Here is a 14,332-nt window from a genome sequence, read left to right as displayed (position 1 = left end):
AGCTGGGCAATGGTGCATTCAAAAGCTGCAGCTTTTTGTCTGGTTCATACCAACAACAAAGTTTTACACCTGCCAAGTCTCGAAAACAGACGCATGAGTGGTTTCAGGTTGTTTTTCTGCTGTAAAAATGTAGTTCTGTGAGTCGAGCTCTAAATAAATACGCAGTATCAAAGTGACCCGAGAGTATAACTTAAACAGATGATGTTCATTTCTATAGATGAGGAGAAATATTAAGCAGAAATGTGCATCTGTCGAGGGGATAAACTTGTGGAATAGCTGTGAAACAAAACTACAAATGTGTAGCTCACTTTACTTGGTTAAACATTTTTAAAAGTAAGATGACAGAAACGTATAAAGATGAAGTGTTTCAGCTTCAGTCTGCACATTTTTCCTCTTTTTGCTGGCGAGGCTTAGTGTACATTATTTGTGGTTTATACATTTCTCAAATGCGTATTTTTCTTGGCAGGGAGAAACTGCTGATGCAGGCTTAAATTCACTCCACAACATCCACAACAAGCAGAAACAAAAACAAAAGGATGAACTTTCTTAGGGAGGCCGACTAAAAGCCAGCCGCTGTTTGGAGAAGTTCAGGTATGTAGATGCAGGTAGATATGTCCACCCACTCACAAACACAGAAACACAGAGTGAACACCTGGCTCCTCCACTCTGAGGTGAGAGGACGAAGGCTGTAAATCTGCAGACTGAGGCCTGAGGTGATGAGCGAGTTCACACTCCTCTACCAGGGAGGGCAGTGAGGAGGAGTCACTTCTGTGACCGCAGGTTCAGAGTTAAGAGAACTGAAATATTTGTCATTTTATAATCTGCTGATGAGTGCAGTGAGACATTTGAGGCATGATTCTGCAGCACTCTCCATGAATAATCTAGAGGTTGCGCAGAATTATTGCAAAAAATGTGGTATAGCATGTACGATGATTTCTTTTTTAAGAAACAAAGATATAAGTATTGGGGTGGTAGAAGAAATTGTTGAACATTAATATCTAGATTTTTTTTGAATAACAATTTTTAAATTCAACTTTTTAAAATTCAACTTAAAAAAAAAAAAATGTAATCCCTCATTTAAGTCTTTGTTTATAAGCCGGTTTGGAAAAAAGTTACTACTTTTATCCAACAGAGGGTAAAATGTTTTTCTTTGACCGTCTAGTAACGTGATGTCAGATCATTGAATGAATCCTGAAAACTGACTCACATGTGATCTGCTTTTTGGGGGGAAATATGGCTCCTGATATAGTCTGTAGACTTCATCATCACCACTCAGTTTTTTCTTATGGTCTGGTGTTAGAGTGAACTAATAAACAAAAATCTAAAACATTGAAGAAATGCAATTTAAACTGAATTGGTAAATATGAAGGCACTTTCTTTTTAAACAAAGCAGTTCTCATTTCGGAGCTCTGCACAGAAACACAAGTTTCGATGAAGTGCTGGCTCCATTACTTCCCTGTTGACAGAGGAGGATGAGGTGATAGATAACCTATGTTTCTAATACAGGCTTGTGTAGAAATAAAGAAAAAATGTAACGATTACTCTCTTCACTCTAAAGACAAATTGCTTCTAGCATGCTAACTTTTAAATTTTTCGATAACCTTTTTAAAAGTGTCTTTACTTGGTATCAACAGAACTTTTCTTTATTGTAGTACATAAGTGTTTCTGAACATCCAGTCCAAGTATGTTTTTGTCCTGATTTGATTGAATTATTTTTGTTGAACCAATCACTGTTCAGAGGACATGTTACGTCAGTTATGTAATGTAGGTTTACAGGTGATGAGAGCACTCACAGGAGGTCCATCAGCTCCAGGTAATCCAGGTAATCCTGACCGGCCAGAAGGTCCCTGAAAGAGAAGAAGCAGGAAACAAAGTTTAAGATTAGAGAATACAGAGCAGAGAATAAGTCAGAGAATCAGCTTCTACAAAACTTCAAGTATGAAAAATCTAAGGCCTAATTTTAATTTTGGAGCAAGCCTTCAACCATTTGGTCAGGAATTAAACCAAATTATACTTGTAAGGTTTTAGCTCCAGTGCAGAGGGTTTCAAGCTACACCAGCCAAAAGTGATAAACATTTTTGAACAGACGAAGGTTTAACTTCATTACAGCCCTTTTCATCATGTCCTTTCTTTATTTTTTTTGACATTTTATAATTTTCTTGATCAGTTCAATTGTTAAAAGCAGATTACAGATCATTCATCATCAGGATTTTCAGAGTTTCATGTCTGAGTCAGATTTCGGTGTCCTGAATTTTGTCATCACTTTTCTGTGTCAGAAAAAAAAAGGAAAATATGAAAAAAAGAAAAAACAGGGGACATACTTTTTCTCCAGGTGGTCCAATGGGGCCTTGAGGACCTGGAAGACCCTGTTAAAGGGGGACACAGAGAGTGAGAGTCTGTTACTGTGGCAACAGAAGGCACGCTTAAACACACACTCGCACATTAACATATAAAAACACACACACACGAACAGAAGCTGGGTAAACTGGAGAGTTTGTTGGAGCTGTAAATAGTTAAGTCAGGGAAGGAATGTTAAGCTTGCATCTTTGTGTGTGTGTGTGTGTGTGTGTGTGTGTGTGTGTGTTTGTGTGTGTGTTTGTGTGTGTGTGTTTGTATAGATGTGAAATGTAGGGGGCAGTGAGAGTATTAGCATTTAGCATGCTTGTGGTAGTGCACACACATAAATATTTGTGCATGTGTTTAAATGTTTGTCTCTAGGTGGCAACCAAAGACCATGGGTGTACGTATGTATCTATGTGAGTGTGTGTGTGTGTGTTGCAGAGTAACTTGAGGCACTGAAGCCTGCTCCGACAGGTGTGGCAGCTATGTGGGAATTCCACCAACAAGATTAAGATGCTTTCAAACGGATCAGCCCGAAACATTCCCCATCCCAAAAATCAGGCCCGGAAAGATGTTTCAGCAAATGTGTGTGCACGTGTGTGTTTGAATCTGTGTGTGCTGATGCATCTGTGATTTTTTTTGTCTAGTGGGAAAAGTGAAGGATGGTTGGCACAAGGAAGGAGATAAAGCAAATACACAATAAACTCAAAATGCAGAGCAGTTTGACTTGATGGCCAAATGGACGTAGTTTCTTGGATTTTTAACATCTACTGTTCCTTTTTTGTAAATGCAAAGATGAAAAGCATCGCATACAATGATAAGAAAAAAGCTTATGGATATCATTTCTGTTGTATTTCTGTTCACACTGTATAAACCCTGCTGTCTGTGTGTGGAGTCCATGAAGCCTGTAACAATAATCTCTGTGCCTCTCCTCTCCATCCCACCTTTGTTTTGTTTCGGATGTCACGGTGCATGATTGATTCACTCACCTGTGTACCTGGGATTCCCTGCTGCCCAGGTGGGCCTGGTTCACCTTGTGGGCCCTGAAAAAGATGAAGGCTGTCAACATCAGACTCTGAACACCTGTCCCATGGTAACCCTCTGTACAAAACACATCCCCTCAATCCTCCCCAGTCAGGAGGCTCTCAGCAAACCTGCTGCTTGTCAACAAGATAAATTGCCTCCACATTAAAATAAAATTCATCATCTGTTTGAATACTTTTACTTTATAGAAAATAAGTTAAAGAAGTGATAAAAAGTTTGTATCAAAACAGTCTGAGTGCACTGACTCCTGCAAATGTTTTCTTTCTGATGACTTAAATAATGTCCCGATGGGATCTTTGAAAACTTCTTTGATAGTGTGCTCATGGTTTAACCTCAGTAATCCGGTAAAGAGGTGACAGTGTGACCTGTGTGAACACAATTAATTTACAACCTGAATGTTTTCAAGTAATCTAAAGTCCGGAAGTTTCAAGATGTTGTTCTCCTTTGGTTTGTCAGATCCATACAGAATCTGGTGTGTGGTAAAAGGAGGTGTAGTGATGTCACATCCTGTCTTCTCTACCTGTGCTGGTCTGCTTGGTTTGGCTGACTGGTTCCACCTTCTCTCTCTTCCTCTCAGGACTCCATCAGCTGGTTTTGTTTGCATTCTCTACACTCATCAGTCCCCTGCATTCATGATTAAATCTGACTCTTTATGAAGCTTTTATCTTGACTTTACAATATACATTTTCATATGTGTTCCCTTTTTTTGAAGCTCACATTGAGACAGGTGACACAGTGATTCCCTTCAGACGGCTTGGTTTAGTTGTAAACATTTCAAGACATTTATTCGTCATGTTCTTTTCCATTTCTGTTCATACTTTGTTTAAAGCTGAATGTCTTTATTCTCAAATTATGTCAAATTTCATCTGACTCCTGTGCTTTGATGACATAAGCTGACACTGATGTGGAGCTTTGTTTTACTTTTAATGCTTTCCTACAGTTTTACAGTTTCATTTATCAGATGCTTTTGTCCAAAGCAACGTACAAAACAAGCAGGAATTTTGACAGAAGGGAAAACCTTAGTTAGTGCAACAAAGTACTATAAGCTTTTGGCTTTAGGTGCTGCAATTAAGTGCAAGAAGATTTTTTCTTCTATTTTAGGAACATATTTCAAATATGGACATCAATCAATCACTTAAGTTGTTCAGATTTTAAAGGATGGTGTTTTATTGTATCTAGAGATTTTAGAGGTATACTAGCTTAATGTTCTTTTGGGTGTTTTTTTTTTGCAGATGGGGCTGTGTTTTGCATGTTTAATCCTTTACCTTACACTGACTGAACCAAAGGTGCTGAAAATAAGGTTTGAATCTGAAGATGTGAACTTTGTGTGTTCAGGTATATCTTATTTTTTTATCCTCTTTTTTGATTTGTAGTTGTACTTTTTAAAACTACAACAATTGCTTTACTTTCTTAAAAAGAGGAAAGTCGTATTTATGATGTCTAGCACCAGCATTTCTCATTTACTCCCGACTGGCTCTTCTACAGTCCACTCTTTCTCTATGGTCCTCTGAGGCATTAAATGACCTTTGACCTCCCAGCTGTGCATCATAAAGAGGTTTTAACAGCCTCACCTGAACAGTTACGGACCACTCAGATTCTCCTGACTCTGCAGGAACTGACAGAGCATCATTTCAGAGAAAAAGAAGAGGAAGTGTTCGTACCATGTTTCCTTTTGGACCTGGAGGCCCGTCCACTCCAGCAACACCCTGCAAGGGAAAGATCAGAAAACATCCACTCACACCTTTTATTGACAGCAAGAAGGGAAATCAGAGGAAAGCATAGAAGAGGTGATGGTACGTACAGGAGATCCAGGGGGTCCTGGAGGACCACGAGGACCCAGCAGACCTCTGGGACCCTAAAAAGAAGGAGAAAGAATAACAGATATAAGAACAGTGCATCAGCTGTCCTCTGGTGGGTGCTCCAGTCAAAGACAGATGTGAAATCAAGTGAACAGATGATCTTGTTGGGACATGCTGGAGTGAAATTAGACTGGGAAAGCATGATGAAAGAGGAGACAATCCTTACACTCTCGCCAGCCAATCCTCTGGGCCCAATCTCGCCATCCTCTCCCTGAGGAAAGAAAACATCAGATGACGTGGAGAAAATAATGTCATCCTACTTTGATAGACTGAACAGTGACCTCTTCAGAGACAGCTGTTTTAGCCTCAACCAAACAAACACTGCCGGTGGTTGTGAAGGTGGAGACCGGTCAAAGGTCAGAGTGAAGGTGGGGGTAAAGGTGGGGCTAAAGGTGGGGATGGTAGTTAGTTTCAGGAGGAGCAGAGGTTAAACACAAATCCTCCTCCTCAGTTCAGTCACCTGGTAGCTGCTGCAGCCTGAGGCCTCAGCTGACTACAAAAGATCCCCTTACTGAGTCCAGTGATCTTACAGGTAAACAGGAAGTACTCACCCTCTGTCCGTCCTCTCCAGAGGCTCCTGGGGGTCCCATTGGCCCGGGCTCCCCCTGAGATAAAAGGAGAGAAATGTTTTGTATTACGTGTGTCAAACTTTCTGATCTGTCCTGTTTTAATGCTCCAAACATTTTGCACATCTTTGCCTTTAAAACTGATTTATTTTGAAAGTCCATCTTCTTTATCTCAGTCATGCATCACTGCTAGTGTGATCATTTTACACATTTTAATCAAATTTTGTCTTTCTTCTGTAACCACAGGAGGGTGATGATGGCAGAAAAATAATGATTTTCTCTCATTCAACTTTTTTAACAACTTGAATACAACTTTTAAAAAAGACACTCGTGTTAATTTCTTCTTTTATTGGAACAGGTGTAATGTCTGTCTTTGTGTGTAATACAAAGTCTGTTTACAAATGTCTTCTCCTCGTTTCTTACATTTCTTAACTGTTTTTTCAAATTTAGAGAGTAATTTCTTTGTGCGTTTTATTGTTGGCTTTTGACAAACAACTGTGTAACTGAGTCTTTTAACTTTCCTTTGAGGTTTTGTCTGTTTTGTTTGTGTGTGTGTGTTTTAAACCTCAGCTGTTTAGATGTTAACAATATTTTGTTGTCTAAAACTAAAACTGAACAGGTGTGTGCACTGTTTTATAAATTTTGTTTTGATTTAAAAAGTGTTGTCTTTTAATCATCAGCCTCCTGCTGAGAGGTGCATCAGTCTGAGGTTTGAGACATTATTCATTCCTCAAGCCTCGGCAGAGAAACTACAGCTGCTCTGTAAGCTGGGGCCGATTTCAGAAACTCAGAACATGTAGTATGGACACTAAGGTACATGTTTTCAAATTGTGATCATGGATTTAATCTTTTTCCTTTCATTAAGTTTAAGAAGGTTACACGCCACTATTTCAAATCCTGTACTGACAAAACATATTTTATAACATCTTAAATCTTCTAAAGGATTAGAAACTGTCTGTAAACTTTGCTTTGTTAAGAGGACAAATCCCCAATAACTCAGAGGATTTTCTATTAATGCCACTTTTGTGACTTATCACACACAGAAACAGAATTTAGATCCTGAGCATGAAAACTCCCACAGCAGCTTTATCTTGGGCAAAAAGAAACCCTGTTATATCTTGAGTGTCAGATTATTTATGTGTCTACATGAAAAGCTCTCACATGTTTTCTCTGTCAGGGGAATCTGCAAAAATAAAGACTAAAAGCTGTTTTTGAAATCAAAACAAAGCAGAAATGTTCACTCACCCTGTGTCCCTTCTCACCAGGCAGGCCGGGGAGTCCGTCAAAGCCTCTGTCACCCTAAAACACACACATCACACATTCACTATGTGATGCAACTCTCAGAGTTCTGAAGTCAGCACAGCAGGTTAGAACTACAGAGAGAAACAACTATGTCTGTGAGAGCCTTGGAAACTGGTCAAGTCTGGATTAAAGAGCTAATCAAGGATAGATAGCACACAACAGATCAATCACAGTGAGGTCTTCCTGTATCTATGTGTCAGAAGCTATCTCTTCCACCCAATACAATTGGTATAAAAGTGGCTGACATGCATGTTTGGAGAAAGGGTCTCAGGAAAGTGACACCAGGTAGTTGAGGGTGAGCTGAAGGGCTGCTCATGTTAGAGTGGTGCATGATGGGATACCTTAGTGCCTGGCTCTCCCGGCATTCCACGAGCTCCATCAGCACCGGCACGACCCTGAGGGATAACAGCAGGAAAAAAATTAGATATTTAGAAAGACTCAAACATAAACAAGTCAATAAATAAAGTAGAAGTCACCTTTGATGATGAACTCAAAACTAAAACAACATTTATTGTCAAGAAAATCTGTGTCTATTTAAGATGGCTCTGTTATTTTAACTGCAAGTATCAGCGTTTTATTTTATTTTGCACACTGAGTGACATCAGTAGAAGTATGGTAAATTATTTTAACGTGACTGTTGCAAAATCAGATATTGGTGTGCTTTCATGTTTATTTGCTTAAGAATGTGAGACTCCTCTTGCAGTAGTTCTGGTGGTTCATTGCATTCAGAAAGCAGTGCAAAAACATAATTTAATGGATGCATTTTCTGATCAGCAGATCTCAGTGTGCAGTAGGGGTGCAAGGGTTTGTGATTCTTTGTGATCCATGCATTAGTAACATGGATTTAAGATCCAAAGTTTGAGTGCATAGATTTCATTATATTACATGTGTCAAAGGTAAATGTTAATGTGCTCAGACTGACTGTGAAGTATATGAGAGTAGATATGGATACGGATTCAAAACTTAAACTAGGCATGGATGGAACTAGGTAATCTTGTCACAACTTATCTGATTCCACAGTTTTAATTTTGCACATGTAACTTTAGGCACTTTACTAAACAGTCTGACGATTAACTTTTATTGTATAACTTTAAAGTCATGATCATGAAAAAGATCTCGAAAAAGGCATAAAAATAGACACTTATCTTCCTCAGAGAAACTTCCTACTCCCAAATTCATTTTAGTGAAGGCGTACTTTTTACACTGTGATAATAAACAAACAACTCACTGGCTGTCTTATGCTACAGCAAAATATACAGAATAATACATTCTTGTGCCCAAACAGGGATGTAGCTTTGTAGTTTTCCTGCCATAAACTGAAGCAATATATATTCATCTGGTGCAGGTTACATTATGCATAATACAGATAATCTACAATAAAATGCATTATCTAAAATGCAGTGCACTCTGTTTTTAGTCTAATGCATATTTTTCTATTTATATTGCTGTGTGTGCATGTTTTGCACTTGAGAAGAAGCACTCCTTTTGTTTGTATGTTATTTAATAACAACTAACAGTTTATATTGTATTACATAAAACAACACAGGGATAAAAATCACAAGATGTTTATTTACTATAGTGAAAAAATTGCAGTACCTCAATTTTTCTGCACACACATAATCGATTCTTTCATCAAACTTCTCTGACTTTCAAACAGCTCACGGCTCTCCATGTCTCAAGCTTGTATTGCTAATTTGCTCTGATTGGTTTACGTTTATTAGTAACCAATTAGGTCAAGGCGTTTGGCCCCGCAGAGTGACTGCTTGCTGACACTAATTGCGCCCCACATTTATACCCAGTTTTCCCAATTTGGAATTTTCAGACAGATTAACTGGAGTGGTCATTGATCCGGGGATTGGAGGCAGCGCAGCCTTTAAGCACATATCAAGCAATTGTTTGTTGAAGTGGAAATAAGCCTCTTAGTGATTGAGCAGAGACCATGAGTACAAACAACCACACAACAACACATACAGAAGCATGTGAGCGCACACACACACACACACACATACACACACACACGCTCACACACAAAGTGAGAAGGAGGAGGAGGGGTCGCTGAGTTCACTTACTCTCTTGCCAGCTTTGCCAGATTGTCCTGCGGGCCCCTGGATGCCACGCGGACCCTGTGAACACACATGAGGACGACTTAGAGGACATCAGGATTTTTACCTAAGTTGTGGATCATCAGTCTTTGGTTCAGTAGGTATTACTCACCTGAGGACCGTGGTCTCCACTTTCACCCTTCAGTCCAGTACTACCAGGAAGACCCTGAGGGGAGGAAACGCAAATCAAATGTGAATACCTGGCCTTTAAACTGTCAAACATGCAGCTGCAGGAAAATGGTGTAAACAATAACAACAGGTAAACAGCAGATGGCAATGTTTAGCTTCAGCTGGTTTTTCTTCTGTTCAGCCAGAAGAAAAATGACTCCATAGATCGCTTTCCTGCAGAAACATGCACTGACCAAAAACTTCTTCGCATTGTTTGAATTCTTATGGAGTTTAAATTTCCTTTCACCATTCATCATGTGCATCTTTTTCATTGACCATAAAAGGTTTATTTATTCATACAAAATATAATTATTAACTGAACGGGCAAAGTGAACTTACACAGAAGACATCATTACATTTGTCTAAAGGGCATGAGAGTAATCTAACACTGCATGCTGACTTTTGGCTGGACTAAAGTGGAAAAAAGGGCTAAATAGCTTATGTATCATATATGCAGTACAATTTTTTAGGTCCATTAGGTCAATTTATATTTTAGTGAGTTAAATTCCATATACATTCATTGTATATGATACATGATAGAATATAGATAGATGCACCACCTGCAGGAAAACAAGATCACAAACTCTTTTAAATTACTTTTTTGGCTGCGGATCATGTTCTGTATGCTAATATGGATTATAAATGTTGGTTCTCACCATCAGTTTTAAAAAGGCTTGAAAACTAACCAGAAACACCTGAAACTTTGCTTCAAAAGCCACAAAGGCACATAAACAAAATGTGGTGTCTTAACAGTCTCAAAGGGCATGCTTAACTTTTGTAAGCTTTTGTAATTATAGAGCGCTTGAATGTAGATCAGCTCTCATATAACTCTCCATCCTCATGCTGGGGTTTGTTTTGTGTTTCTTAACGAGCCTTTCTTGATGCAGCGAATTTTTGGTCAATTTTTGAATTCTGATTTGTTTCATTTCTTTAACAGTAAAACACTTTGTAGCAGAGTGCTTGGAAAATGCTGTCAAACAATTTATACTTACTTTTAATATACACCACAGTCTATCATCTGTCTGCATGTATGTAGGATATAAAGCTGCAGATCTGACTCCTACCAACATTTTCTGATCATAAAATCACCTGACTGTTGGCACGTAAGGGTTTTAAAACAGGTTTGTAATCAGTAAAAGCAGCTTTTACAGCAGCTTTAAGTCACTTAGCCATATCTCTTCCACTCTCCGAGTATCGTCTCATTTCAATATCACATCAGATCCAACTGGCTTCAAGCCTGAGAAGAGCAGGTTTAATGGAGGGTAATTCTGAGTGTCTTTTGTCGGGGTTTTCCTGCAGATGAATAGTGGATCGTGTAACAACAAGCCCAAGGGTGAGGAGGAGGAGGAGGAGGGGAGGGGTACAAGAGGTAGAAATCTTATTTGCAGCTTGCAGCAGCAAACAGGATGACAGAGTGGCTCCTGGGAAACCTAACGTGGATGCATCAACTCAAAACAGCTCTTATGATGTCTATATAAAGTATTTATCATCTTTGAGTTTTAGCTGTAGAGTTTCTGTATTGATTTGAATGGATTTCATACGAACGAATCAGCTGTTGGAAAAGCCATTTGACCGAATGTAGTCACAAATAAACACAAAAACAAACAAACAAACAAACAAAAAGGAGGGACTCACCACTGGCCCTGATCGTCCTGTCAAACCCATCGGCCCTGGGGGGCCCCTCATGGCCAGCTGCAGGTCAGACACACAGACAGGAACAAGGTCAGAGTCCACTCAGCAAAATATCAGCTCAAAACAACCGACAGTGTATCAGCTGTGAGGAGGAGGAGGAAGAGGAGGATGAGAAGGCGCACACTGTTCATCTAGCACACTGCCTTTCAGACCACTGAACAAGCTTCTTTGACTTGTTTAAGATTCATACCTTACATACTGTTCGCCACAAACTGATCATATTCACAGCTTATTCTTAACACATATTAACAAAACCCTGCTTTTTATTTTTTAATGTATTTCTTTCAGAGCAACTTACTGCTGTTGTCATTCACCTTTTAAATGATAACTTCATATCATGTCAGTCTTCTCTTACTCCATTTAACCATTTAGGAACGTAGATAGAGCAAATAATGAACAGAAAAGCATCCATCATCTTTAATTAATGTATTTTAAGTTTGTATGACATTTTGCTCTCATATCGTTTTTCATCCCTTCACTGGCTTTTAAAAATACAATTTTAATATCAATGCTTTAGCAGATTTGATCACGAGCTGTTTTTATCTTAATCTTTCCAGACATGTTATTTTCGCTCCATGTTAATCTCATTTTTATGTCTCCCTGTCTACAGAGCTCTTTGGATAACTCATGCTTTTAGTGTAAATTTTCTAAAGAGATAAACTCCACCATGTTTGAGTTCTCACAGTAAGAAAAATGTTTCATAATTTTTTCATAACTCATTTGTTTTTAGTCAAGATGTTCTTTTGTCCATCTCTATACCTCAGCTATCACCTGACCACCACCACCTGGAGATTGTCGTGATCAAATAAAGCTTTTGTGGCTCTGGGTAAATCCCCTGTTTCACTTTCATTCTGCACATATTCTGGATCTCTCTCACAATGCCTTCTTATTGTATCGTCTCACAGCTCGGTAAACTCAGCTTTATTCCCAATCTTAATCTCTCTGTTCACTGTGGGCTCTGAAATTAATGCCCGAATCGTGCAGAAATCCAGGCGGACTTCTTAATACTGAGTTAAGGTTCTTCTAACTGCTGAGCGCCACCTTTGTGACTCACACACAGAGACGTTCTACACCTGTTGGTTCAGCCCACACGCAGGCCGAGAGCCTTGGAGTATTTTTAACAGTCTGCCCATCTGTTCAAAGTGGTCTTTTTTACGTTGTGGCTCTTCAGCCCACTCGGCATGTCTCCTTTTAGCTTCTCCCCTCCCCTTTCCTTCATCCTTTTCTCCTTACAGCTGTGTGTTTGTGTTGGTGTGTACATGTGTGTGTGTGTGTGTGTGTGTGGGAGGGGGCAGGGGCAGGGAGGGGGTCAGTCACAGCCTTTTGGCCTCCTGGCTGCTCTCTTAGGACCTTTCTTACTCACTCTGGCCTGAGAGAGGATGGCCTGAGCCTGAGCTTCCTGGGCTGACACCACTGGACCCTTCTCACCGTCTCCACCAAAACGGAACTGTTGAACACAAACAAAGAAAAACACACACACATTAGCCTGGTTATTTAACTTTTTCTTTAGAGATGCTGATTTATATTTCTAATTAGTTTGACTAAATCCTTACAGGCAGCATTAGCATGGTACCAGGAGGACCTGGCAAACCATCAGCACCAGGGAGACCAGCACGACCGGGAGGACCCTGAAACACAGAGGAAACAGTACTCACGTCATATATTATTATTCCAGGTGAAGGAAAAGGACATTTAATCTTAAAAAAAAAAGTATGTTGGCTTTACTTTTGAGTTAACATGACAGTTTGGTCAACAAAGCTGCTTCTAAAACATCTTGTGATTAAATTTGTTTGCTTTGTCACATCCCTCCACAGCACCATCTGTAGTTTTCAGGAAATGATGAGAACATTTCAATAGGATTTTGTCTATTCATGATGGTTACATTCTCTGGAAATTATTCCTTAATGCTGTGGGTTGTGCAAAAACGCACATAAAGACATAAACACACACACTCTCTGTTGTAATGCTCTGAATAATCAAACCATTTCTGGGTTCTGTTAGTTAAACTTTCCTTCACATTTAGCGTTTACAGTGGCAGCATAAGGAAGGAAACACAAACACAGCCACACACACACGCTCTCTCTCTCTCTCTCTCTCTCTCTCTCTCTCTCGCACACACACACACACATACACATACAAACACACACAGATGGAGCAGTAAATGCAGGAGGTGTGCTGTTTGTTCATCTGAATAACTCCTCCTCCTGTAGCACAAACAGACTCACTCTGTGCATCTGTAAGCCGTGCCTCTGTCTCCAGGCCAAAACCAACTTCCTTTCCATGAATTCTGATGCACAGTAGATGTGTGTGTGTGTGTGTGTGTGTGTGTGTGTGTGTGTGTGTGTGTGTGTGTGTGTGTGTGTGTGTGTGTGTGTGTGTGTGTGTGTGTGTGTGTGTGTGTGTGTGTACTGTATGTGTGAGAAAGTCTATGCAGCAAAGTGATAAATATACCTTTAGCAAAGTGAAACCTGAGACAAAGACTGTTCATCATCTCATCCTGAAGAGTTTGTCCAGTTAAACTGCTCTCATGTCACATTTTCAACATCTTCAGTGTGTCTGTTTCTTTCCCACTCTGTGCCCATAGCATCCCATCATGCATCAGCATTAAAAACAGAGAATTTGGTGATTTTAACCAGTGTATCTAAGGTTTTCCTTCATGGTCTAAATCTGGTTCTGATGTTGGACACCATAGAGGTGTTCTTGGCCTCATGTGAGATTGCCAAAGATTACTCCTCATTTTTAGAAAATACCTGTTTAAGTCATAATACGTTTGATTGTTCTGCTTAAAGTGAGGCATTAATATTGTTGTAGTTTTAGTTTCTGAGGCTTTGATACTGTACACCCTGACATTTCTTTATAGAAACGCTACAGCGAATGATCAGCAACCTTGCAGTCCTTAAATACCAAGGCGCAGCTTAAGTAAAAAAAACATCTGCAGTATATTTTTGTTTTTCACCATCAAGTAAACACTTGAATAATGATTTTGACACATTTTATGATTCTTAATAGTGTAATGTATACAAAGACATATATAGTAGAGACTTACTAACTTGATCCTGGTGGACAAAAATAAAAAAAAACCCTTCATTTTCAAAATGTTTTACCAATGTTCAAAAATCTGTTTTGCTTGCATTATGGATAAAAAAGGTTCATGGCAGCATGTTCAGACTTATAACTCACAAAAACAACTTAAACCTCAAACTTCACTGTATGCAGTACTGAAGTACTTTACACAGTTAAGTCTGTAAACTTTTAGTTT

The 14,332-nt window shown here is 39.3% G+C and overlaps 1 protein-coding gene across 2 annotated transcripts in view; it reads right to left on the bottom strand.

The window, feature by feature from the left end:
• col11a1a (collagen, type XI, alpha 1a) overlaps window positions 1-14,332 on the bottom strand; it is a 105,574-nt gene that overhangs the window by 60,090 nt on the left and 31,152 nt on the right. For both annotated transcript variants that reach the window (XM_074693943.1, XM_074693944.1), the window contains exons 12-25: window positions 12,627-12,701; window positions 12,437-12,520; window positions 11,017-11,073; window positions 9,326-9,379; window positions 9,181-9,234; window positions 7,453-7,506; window positions 7,055-7,108; window positions 5,795-5,848; window positions 5,410-5,454; window positions 5,186-5,239; window positions 5,046-5,090; window positions 3,330-3,383; window positions 2,322-2,366; window positions 1,794-1,847 (exon numbers count right to left, since the gene is read on the bottom strand). In XM_074693943.1, coding sequence (XP_074550044.1) covers window positions 1,794-1,847; window positions 2,322-2,366; window positions 3,330-3,383; window positions 5,046-5,090; window positions 5,186-5,239; window positions 5,410-5,454; window positions 5,795-5,848; window positions 7,055-7,108; window positions 7,453-7,506; window positions 9,181-9,234; window positions 9,326-9,379; window positions 11,017-11,073; window positions 12,437-12,520; window positions 12,627-12,701 — 783 coding nt within the window. The remainder of the gene's footprint in view (window positions 1-1,793; window positions 1,848-2,321; window positions 2,367-3,329; window positions 3,384-5,045; window positions 5,091-5,185; window positions 5,240-5,409; window positions 5,455-5,794; window positions 5,849-7,054; window positions 7,109-7,452; window positions 7,507-9,180; window positions 9,235-9,325; window positions 9,380-11,016; window positions 11,074-12,436; window positions 12,521-12,626; window positions 12,702-14,332) is intronic.

The sequence above is a fragment of the Halichoeres trimaculatus genome, unplaced genomic scaffold (assembly GCF_033239565.1).
Source record: "Halichoeres trimaculatus isolate MK-OKI-2021-1 unplaced genomic scaffold, fHalTri1.1 fHalTri1_scaffold_18, whole genome shotgun sequence".
Classification (NCBI taxonomy): Eukaryota; Metazoa; Chordata; class Actinopteri; order Labriformes; family Labridae; genus Halichoeres; species Halichoeres trimaculatus.
The sequence above is the reverse complement of the archived record's forward strand: the minus strand, read 5'-3'. Positions and strand labels throughout refer to the sequence as shown.